Here is a 10,904-nt window from a genome sequence, read left to right as displayed (position 1 = left end):
TCCGTCTAACTTCGGTGTCTTCTTGCTTTTTTAGACGCGCTTGCGCAGATGCATCTTCTCCCTTCGGCTGGTCTTGGAAGCATCGGCGTTTTGGCTCCGCCCCCTTTTCGCGTCATCGCGTAGCTCCGCCCCCGTCATGTGCCGATTCCAGCCAATCAGGAGGCTGGAACCGGCACACGTCATGGGGCGGAGCTACGCAATGATGCGTACAAGGGGGCGGAGCCAAAATGCCGATGCTGCCGAGCGGAGCCGAAGGGAGAAGAAGGGAGAAGACGGATCTGCGCAAGCGCGTCTAAAAAGGCAAGAAGACACCGAAATTAGACGGAACCATGGCAACGGGGACGCTAGCAACGGAGCAGGTAAGTGAATAACTTCTGTATGGCTCATATTTAATGCACGATGTATATTACAAAGTGCATTAATATGGCCATACAGAAGTGTATAGACCCACTTGCTTTCGCGAGACCACCCCTTTAAACAGTAATTACATAAGTCTTTAGAAGTGAAGAATTACAAGGGTTGGTAATAGAGATGAGCGAATGTGCTCGGCCACGCCACTTTTTCGCCCGAATACCGCGATTTTCGAGTACTTCCGTACTCGGGCGAAAAAATTCGGGGGTCGCCGTGGCGGCGCGGGGGGTTGCAGCGGGGAGTGGGGGGGAGAGGGAGAGAGGGCTCCGCTCTGTTCCCCGCTGCTACCCCCACGCCGCCACGCCTCTCCCCGCCCCCCGGCGCACCCGAGTACTTTTCACCCGAGTAGTGAAGTACTCGAAAATCGCGGTATTCGGGCGAAAAAGGGGCGGGGCCGAGCACGTTCGCTCATCTCTAGTTGGTAACTATCATGTCAGTAGAAACATGTGAAAAATATATGTATGGCACCTGTTCCAGATGTTTCCCGATGTCCTTATTATTATACTCCCTTCGAATGACCAACTTACTGACTTCTGGATTTCCCATCCATAAGATGACTGCAGACAGAGGGGTATGTGACCAACATGTCATTGTGCCTCCTCTGTAGGTGCTCAGTGCGCTCGAGGGCTGATGAGCAAGACTTGTGCACATGGTATAAGCATTGTGTATCTATGAAGGAGACATAATGATGTGTTGGTCACATACCAATTTATAGATGGGAGTATCATCCGGATTGTCCATGAGGGCATGTGACTTCAATAATGACACCAGGATACATGTGGTATAAAGTGCTACTATACAGTCATGAGAAAAACTAAGCACACCCTCTTTGAATTCTATAGTTTTATGTATCAGGACATCAAAAAAATCTGGTCCCAAGAAGGTCTTAAAATTAGACAAATACAACCTCAGACAAACACCTAAAACGTATACCATGTTATTATTTAACAAAAACTAGGCCAAAATGCAGAAGCAGTGTATGGAGAAATTAATCACACACTCACTGCGCCCAGGAATTGGCATTATCTTAACACATGCCTGAATGCTCCAAAGCAGCAAAGTGCCAAAACTTCTGCTTTTATAGAGGCGGTCACACTTGCTGATGACCAATTTATCAAGTGTATTTGATTAGCAGCACCTGGCTGCAAGTCACCCTTTTAATTCCCATGGAAGCAGTATGGCCGTTTTCACACGGCCGAGAAAATTGCGCTAGATTTGTGCGTTGCAAGATGCACAAATCTGGCACAGATATGAACCCATTCTTTTGAAACAAATCGAGGCATGTCCTATCTTTGGGCGTTTCCTTGGAACACCTCACTCATTGTTTTCAATGGGGCTGGGAAACACTTGTCGATCCTTTCGGTTGTTGCGGAGGACTGTACTGGAGTGATGGGAGATGTTTTTGACACAAAAACGCCTTGCATGTGCGGAATTATCCCACGTTATCACGCTCAGCTGTGTGAAAGTAGCCTAAGGCTTCATTCACACAAGCGCTTATAAGACGCATTTTTACTGCCAACCGATATATGCGACCATCTGAGGCATTGGCTTCCAATGCATTCATTCACATGGCGCGAAAAATGCCGCACCGAAAAAAATTGCTCCTCTCCATTGAGATAACACAGCGACCATTCACTACCGGACAACAACTGTTTAAACGGAACAATGAGCTCATCGTCCATTGTTTATTCAGCATAAAAGATCAGCTAGTCAACGGCCGCTGTGTTATGTGAATGGAGGGGGGCGGGGGAGCGAGAGGAGGGAAATCTCCTGCACTGCCCCGCCCCCCTGCTGGCCGCTCCATGTGCGAGCCAGATCTGCTAGCTACCGCGCAGGAGCAAGGGAGTGTGGAGACACAGGGACGAGTATTGGGCATCGTTTACCCGACATTAGTCCTCTGTAAATGGACCTTAATTTTAAGACCTTCTAAGGACCAGATGCTTTTTTTTATTTACATCCAGATATATAAAACCACAGCTTTCAACAAGGGTGTACTTAGTTTTTGTCTCAACTCTATATGTTTTGTACATGTCTAGGGATGAATGATAAAGTGGGCAACCCCTTAAAACCTTTAACTGTAATCTTGGTAAGTCCAGAGATGTATTGTCACATGCTACTTTGTAGGGGGTTTCTATGCGACATTTATCAAGAACACACAAAATAAATTAATCGTTCTCAAAAACAGTGTTTTTTGCCACAATTTAGTAATAACTAGTCAAAAAAAAAAAGTTAGCAAAACTGGCATATGTGGGAATACCCTAAGGTCTCAGCTGCATTCGAGAGCTTTGAGCACAACACACATAGGACACCACATTGACATGCATTTGCATGTCCTAATTCTCACCTGTGATATGGACAATAGGACATGGAATGAGTTATTTTAACGAAGTTCATCTCTGCATAAAAAATACTCTGCAGTGTGTGCCGCGTCGTTGAATAATATGGGTCCATACACTGGCGTAACCACAGGGGATGCAGTTGCACCCGGGCCCAGGAGCCTCAGGGGGCCCATAAGCCTTTCTTCTCCATAAAGGGAGCCCAGTACTATGAATAAAGCATTATAGTTGGGGGCCCTGTTACAGGTTTTGCATGGGGGCCCAGAAGCTTCAAGTTACACCTCTGCATCCATATATTGTCTGATGTGAAAAGACTGATGACACAGAGACAGATTTAAAAAAAAAACTAGTGTATTGGAGGCCTAAGAGGTGGATGTTGTCGTAGAACTTGTATCTAAGCTCGGGTGGCTAAATTATACTGAATCTAGTTGACTAGTTTTAGATGGCCCAGTGCAATAAGGGAGCAAAAACAGCTTAAGGCCCATTTACATGCAAAGACAACCTTTCAAACGATGGAAAGATTGACAGTTTTAGCGATCATCTTGCATAAAGTGTTAGTGGAAACACTAATGCACATTAACACTTTATCACTTTCATTTATATGTTAAAGGGTCTCCAGGAGCTGTTTGCAGAGCCCAGCATCTGGGCTGGGCTCTGCACATAGCCCATGCGAGAAAAATGTAGTTATCAGCAGAATACAATGTAATCTCCGGCACCCACGGAGAACACAGCGTGCGGTCTATGTTGTCTCTCTCTGGCTGATGGATTTTAAGCTCACTGTAAAATCATCCTTCAGACAAAAGCTGAACGATAGCAGCGTTTACACGCAATGGTTATTGCTCATTTGCCATCATTTAAATGAATTTTGAGCGATAATTGTTGCGTGCAAATGGGCCTAAAGTTCTTTCAATTCAAGTGAATGAGATGAGCGATTATACCAACCATAACCACCCTTATAGAGGAGCCACTGTGCCTCTGCAAATAATAAAGGAGACAGGGTCGCTGCTCCTCACTTGTTTTGATTGGTGGTAGTCTGACTTGCAAGATCCCTGCCAATCCAACATAACTCAAGCATAATATTCACCAGCTTGGCGAACTCTGCTAGATTGGAGAATGTCTGAGCGTTGGTACCCCCAGCCAAATGCTGAAATGGGAGTTTCAAGTCCTTCATTTGAATGGAGCGTTTTTCAAGAATGCACATTGTGGCACCATTCATACTCTGAGACCAGTTCAGTTTGATGAGCCCTACAAATACAGCCATACTGGGCAAACTGCTCAGTGCCAGATAGGACATCTTCAGGATACTCGATCACCTAATTCCCAGTAAGATCTGCCAGCCTTGTACCAGTAATGTATACATTGTACGTTGGGAGTTCCCATTTGAGCTCAATGCCTTATACGGCTTTTCAGTCCTAGAATGGCGCAGGTTGGTAAAAGAGCAGAGTTTTGGAGACAAATCTGTACAGACAAACATTCTCTTTATTAAGCTACATACGAGTTTCCATTAGTTAACGAGAGTGGCTGGCAGCACCAAACTGAGCGCTCGTCAATACAAAGAACACACTCCAGCTTCGTTTCTCGCTCATTTATTGAATCATTTAAGTATTTTTTTCGTTGTTTTTTGATTTTCTTTAACATTTGTGACCGCTCTTCTTCAGTTCGCAAGTGAAATGGTGAAGAAGTCTGACTTCTAATCAAAGTAGAAATGACAAAGGTTTGGTCATGAAAACTGTGGATTTAATGTAAACACTACATTCGATTAAATTTGTTTTTTTTGTTGTTTTGGTTTTTTTTTCCACTTTTTTTTCCGTTTTTTTTTCGCAGCACAAACATCCCACATGAGAGGAAAACACCATTCACTAAAAAGGGGGGAGGGTGGGGGGGGGGGCAAGGAAAGATAATAAGGGAAGGGGGGCGAGAGAAGCAGCACTAAGCATTCACTTGGGAACATAAAGGAGATTTAAAGTAAAGAAGCCTATTTGTTATACATGGAATTGAGAGCAAAAATTCCTATTTCGGCAGCTGGAGGTTTAGTGAGAGCTGTGCTTTTTCTATACAAACCCAGAGAGTGCATGGTACACAGTCCAGAGCAAGGAAACTTTCACAGACATCAAATCTGTACATTTCTATTACCCCGGAAAGTTCTTCATTTTTCGGGTACATTTTTTTAAAAATTTTTCTACGTAGGGCTTCAAAGTCCAAGAGAAATCAACCTAATTCACCCAAAACAACATGGATTCCATGATCCCATTCTTTGCAGGAGGCTGAGCTGACCTCTCTGGCAGTGAAGGGGTCGTAGACGAGTTAAAAAGATGCCTCTTTACAATTGGTGCAAGAAAAAAAAAAAAAAGATCGATAAGATAAGGGGGGTGTCATTAAGCTACAAGCACGTGGGAAAAAAAGAACAGTTTAGTTTCTTCTAAATGTACAGACTTAGCTAAACCAGATTTACAGCATCCTATGCAGCCACTAATTCAGTGATAACATTACACATCAACTTTAAGGAAGGCTGTGTTTTTTTGTATAGATATATATTTTTGTTTTTTTTGTCTTTTTTTTTTACAAAGGCCAAAGGTCATGCTACCAGCAGAACGTCAATTTGAGGGTCCGTAGAGCAATGCGGAGAAAGGAGGGACGGTGGGGTATAGTCCCCTCTCGAAAAATTGCAGATTGTTCCCCCCTACTCCGCAGTTTGGGTTGGCACTGAAACCTTTTCAAGACAAGTAGGGGCCCGATACTTTGCTTTGTACAGACTAGAGGGGCAATCCCTGATCCCTCACAGACCCTCATACAGTTACAGCACCCACAAAAAAAAAAAAAAGAGAAAAGAAAAGCTGAGCGCATTGTCCTGCAAGTGTCACAAACACTTCTACCTGGTTTGGAAAATCTTGATTTTTCTTTCTTTTTTTTTTTTAGATTTTTTTTTTCATTTTTGCCATTTTGTTATCCAAGAGCTGAACAGAAAGGATAAACCTGTGATGTTTTACTTAATGGAGGTGTGACCTTACAGCAACACACTAATCCTTCCAAAGATTAAAAGAGATCAACTTCCCTTCATCAATGATCTCCTTCAAACCGCATCAGTTCTGGAGAGAGGTTGAGGTTGCAACTCAGACTCTCCCAGAACCGAGGGGTTTTTGGGTTTTATTGGGCCTTAGAGTGTCTTACAAATTAAGACTAATCTTTTTTTTTTTTTGGGTGGGGGTGGGGGGGACAGGGTGTGCAGAGCTGTCGGGAGATCCGTTCTGTTGACAGCTCTTTGAGACAAACTAAAAAGATTGGTTTTATATATATATTTATATATATATATATATCTTTGTCATGTTGCCTTCTTAGTTAACCAACTTGCATTTATTTTCGTTTCACCAGCAGATAAATTGCTATACAGTGGAATCAGTACAAGCCGCAGCCTCTGAGGTTGTTGGCAATGATGATATCAGTGACGGCGTCAAATACCACCTGGATGTTATTCGTATCTGTGGCGCAGGTCATGTGGCAGTAGATCTCCTTATTAGGTGAGCGGTTCTTGCTCTCAAATTGTGCTTGTATATAAGCGGCTGCATCGTCATATGTGTTGGGGCCTGCACAATAGAGGAAACACAAAGATTAAAATAAGAAATGTAGTCATTATTTCCTACATAAACTATGACTTTTTTTTGGGGGTGGGGGGTGGATCCATAGTCAACTTACAGGCCAATCAGCTGTACATGCTGCACTATAGTCTGAGTACAATAAAATGATTATGGCTGCCTTTAGCCACCACTAGAGGGAGCTTACAGCACATAGATTTATATAGCTCTCATTGAACTCAATAATAAATTCTTAAAGGGGTATTCCGGAGACCGGAAGTTTTTTCACGTTTTCACCCATCTGCTGGATGGATGAAAACTGAAAGATCGGTGGGGACCCTCACCATTCCAGAATATGGGGGCCAGGTTAATCTCCAAAGGAACAAAGTAGTGGTCATGCAGGCCCACTACCACTCCATTTCAATGATAGTGCCAGAGATTGCCAAGCACAATGGAGTGGCGGTGTACCTGTGTTTTAAGACCAACCGGACTCCAATTGTCAGGATCAATAAGAATTTCCACCGATGGGACTCCCACTGATCTAACAGTTTTCTCCCATCCAGCAGATGGGTAGAAACTCTCGGTCTCTAGAATACCCTTTCAAGCAGTAAACTTTCCCTCATGTTGACTGCAGACAGCCAAGTAAATCATGAACCAAGAATACTGCTGTGTAGGAAAAAAAAAGATGGGCAAGGCCAGAATCACACGTGCAGTTTTTGAGTCCAAGACCGGAACGAATAGAAAAAAAAAAAAAAAAAGACTACAAGTAGGTATCAGTCTTTTATTTATACTTTTTCTTTTTTTTAGCTTCACTCCTGTGTTTGGTTTAAAAACCTGCATATATGATTCTGGCCTTGATATAAAGTAACACCAGCAGTATCTGCAGGTACACAGAAAGGCTCACACACGTGGGATCTTGGGAGTAGAATTAGAGTCTCTGTTAAAAAGAAACTTTGGAAAAACACCATAAAGAAATCTGAAAGTTCTGTGATAAATGCTGCTGCAGCTTGGTCATTTTCAAGGACGATCAACATCTTATCAAGGCATTCATCATCAGATGATTAATAAGCATTAAACTGTGACATTAATAAATTAAGATTAATTACAATGCTGAGTAATTGGAATCCTAGTATAAGTTTAAGAGAAGCAGAGATAGTTTGTCAAGACACCACTGCTTTTCTCAAACATTGATGTGACCCTCCGCTCCTGGACAAAGATGGCCGCACTGCTTCTCCAACTACCTGATAGACTACAAATGCATACTAGTGTAAGACACTACATGCTGATCTGACAGTCAGAGAAACTGTTTGACCATCTTTGTTTGTCACTTTAATGTTGCCCTGAGAACCTATTAAACTATATCACAATGTGCTGTATTTCTTCTAGGGCTGGCTGGGTTCACCTCCGTTTAAGTCTGCGGCCAAGTCTTCCTGTACCGGAGTTCTGTGCACCTTTTAACAAAACCATAGGTCTACAATAGTCACGCAAAAACCACTAAGGTTTGCTCTTGACCAGGATTCTATTAGTTTCAGGCATTTTTGCCATACAAAATAGTGTATTCGACCCACCCTATTCTGTCCGCACCAATAAAGGAAACACAGACCAAAGTTTGCACCTTTGGTCTCCATTTATAGTAACATAGTATATAAGGTCGAAAAGACTCATGTCCATCCAGTTCAGCCTATTACCCGCCAATTGGACTAATGAAAGAACAGACAGAACCTCAGGATGAAAAAATGTAGAGTGACCGCAGCCTTCAGACCTCCCTTTCCTCTAGGAACGGAGTGTAGAAGCAAGCCGAGCTACAGCAGCCATGTTTAGCAGCGACTGAGTCATTATTTAGTCATGTTGTCACTCGGGTGTAATAGAGGGAAGGCAGTCAGAACACATCAACTCTCAGTCAGAGGACCAAGGTAAGAATTTGTGAAGAAACCTGGAGTCACACGCTAGACTTTTGATGTGTGTTCATAAATTCTGACAGTGATGACTGTGATGCTGGTGTGATGATGTCAGGCTGCTGTCACATCTGCGTTAGGGTCAGCCCACGTTTTCCTTTTCTTGGCTCCATTTTTGGGGGCCAGAAACTAAAATAAAACGGATCAGTTTTTTTAAAATGGAAAAATAATGCTTCAGACTGCACTAGTTTTCCATCTAAAAATACAGAAACCTGGCGGACTGGAAGTAAACCGAAGCCATTCTGTTTGCTTTCCATTTCTTTGGAAACCCCATTGAAATCAATGGGCAAAAAAAGTTTGATGTTTCTCCAGTTTCTCTCCTCTGAAAACAGAGCAGAGAGACGAAAACTCTAAACAGACCCTACCGCAGGTGTGAAAGTGGCCTTATTTCCAAAAAAACAAGCAAGCATTTGAGCAGTTCATTCATTGGCATTTTCTATCTTAATTGCTATACCTACTTTCACCAACATTACATATAATTTCTTTGTAGTTGGATCCCGCAGCCATTCTTTGTTCCACCTTTTACCTGCTTTTTACTAACTCACAGCCTGTAGTTTTACCAGAAATACGGGGCAGATGGAAGAGAATTTGACAATAAGATCCGACTACGCACCATGGAGCTGTGGACACATTGGTAGATTGAAAATCTAGACTATTTCCTAAATTGCTTGGTTTATTATGGTAGAAATATAGGTGCTATAAACAGTGGTTGGAAGGGGACTATAGCATTTAAAGGGGTTGTACCAAAGTTGACTTATCATCTATCCATAGAATAGCTGATAAAGGTCTGATGAGTGGGCGCCCCACTATTGAGAACCCCACCGATCCTGAACAGAACAGTGCATCCCCCACAGTGAGAAGGAGATTGAATAGAACGGTGTTCACACATGTGTGGTGCTGCCTCCATTCATCTTCAACCGGACTGCCAGAGATAACATTTGTACTTGCCTATTTCGGTCAGCCTTATTGAAATGAATGGAGTGATGCTGTGCATGCTCAAACACCAATCCTCACTGCGGGCGGTGCCATAAGGAGAGGAGGGGGAAGTCACTCCACAAAAACCAAGCTGTCACACAGCCCCATCGAGGGAAAAATTTAAAAAGTTATGGTGGTCAAAATATGTCTGCAGAAAGCAATTTATTTATGTTTTTTTTTTTTTCCCCAAGTATTCTGAAAAAACCCTATTGTCCGAGTTTATATGTGATTTGTTTCTTAATTCAATCGATCCCTATAATTTGTAAACTAGGCTTCATTCAGTATGATCAGTAATATATTTAAACCTCTGTATTTTAAAGTCCTGATGTATTTCTTTGATGAAGACCCCAGAAGTAGTTGTTAATGTGATTCATGAAGTACACCGGCTTTGAATGTTTATGCTGACATCTTATTTCTCTCTCAGCCAATTAGCCATAACTTACATTCAGATATTCTTTATATCTTGTGATTCTTAATTAGAAGGTACTTCTGAGCTGTTGGCAATACATTCCAGACACAGGGCATGTAGATAAGGATGCACTTGATTTTGCTAAGCGTATTCACGATTTCTAATGCTAATTATGACTGGACAGAGAATATTCTTGATTTATAGCTAAACAAATATTTGAGCTCGGCAGAATTTCCAGTAGTTTTAATTAGGAATCGCAGGTGTTTGTTTCTGATCTTTTTACCAAGATGTTATTGTTCTCTCCGAAAGTTATTTTTACATGCCAATTAGAACTTGCAGATGTGAGTTACGTAGAATGTAACCAATTAGGAAAATTCCTGTGTAATGTAAAACGTACAATCTGTGCGAAAGCGCAATGCCGGGAAGTTCATAAAAGAGACTAAATATGATAAGCGCAATAAAGGAATGCTTTTGAACTGACCGTGTGTGTGTGTAGTGGTTATTAGTAGGCCGGCTGCACACAACCGGGTCAGAATCCGAATGCGGGGACCAGCAGCGGAATCGGACCCTGTACCCAGCTGGCATCTGCATGCACCTATCTTTTTTTCTTTTCTGTACTGTGGCAAGCCGTCTGACATCTGCAGTACAGTTTTTTTTAATCCCTGCTTTTCCCACGCATTGCTAGGCGATGATCCGGGTACCCGTGACCTTTCCACAATGCCAATGCGGAAGGGCTGCGGGTCGATCGTCTTTCATTGAGTTCTATGGAAGCCGTCCGCACAGAATCGCAGGCAGCAAACTGTCTAAGGAAGCTGCCAGGGACTGGAGGTGGGGTTTTGGAAGAGGAGGGGTTAAAGAAAGGGGACGACCATGGTAGGGGATAGGGAGGAGTCAAGAAAAGAGGATGAGGAGGAGTGTGAGAAGAAAGAAGAGAGAGAAAGAAGGTGCATCGGTGAAGGTGCCCGCCCACCCTCTCTGGGGAAGGAAGGTAAGTCGGGCGAGAAAAGGGGTGGGGTAGGGTAAGGTTTGGAAGTTGTCACAGCGGGTAGGCAGAAGGACTTCCCATGTAGGAGGAGCAAGGCAGTTCACAGCCTGACTCCAGCGGGGCTAACACACACCTTTGGGGGCTAATGACTTAAAAGGGGTTGAGAAACATGGGAAGGGGTTGGTTATACAAGTTTTAAGTTGTCAAATTTTATAAAGTTTTAATAAAGCTGTGGCCATCCCACTAAAAAGCCAAACGGAGTTT

General features: G+C 43.0%; 1 protein-coding gene across 1 annotated transcript in view; it reads right to left on the bottom strand.

Annotated features, from left to right (window-relative positions):
- Positions 1 to 4,206: 4,206 nt before the first annotated feature.
- GNAO1 (G protein subunit alpha o1) overlaps positions 4,207 to 10,904 on the bottom strand; it is a 206,305-nt gene continuing 199,607 nt past the window's right edge. Inside the window, exon 8 of the mRNA XM_066583831.1 lies at positions 4,207 to 6,328. Within this exon, the coding sequence (XP_066439928.1) occupies positions 6,141 to 6,328 (188 nt within the window). The 3' untranslated portion in view covers positions 4,207 to 6,140. The remainder of the gene's footprint in view (positions 6,329 to 10,904) is intronic.

Source organism: Eleutherodactylus coqui, chromosome 11, assembly GCF_035609145.1.
Source record: "Eleutherodactylus coqui strain aEleCoq1 chromosome 11, aEleCoq1.hap1, whole genome shotgun sequence".
In the NCBI taxonomy this organism is placed as follows: Eukaryota; Metazoa; Chordata; class Amphibia; order Anura; family Eleutherodactylidae; genus Eleutherodactylus; species Eleutherodactylus coqui.
The sequence above is the reverse complement of the archived record's forward strand: the minus strand, read 5'-3'. Positions and strand labels throughout refer to the sequence as shown.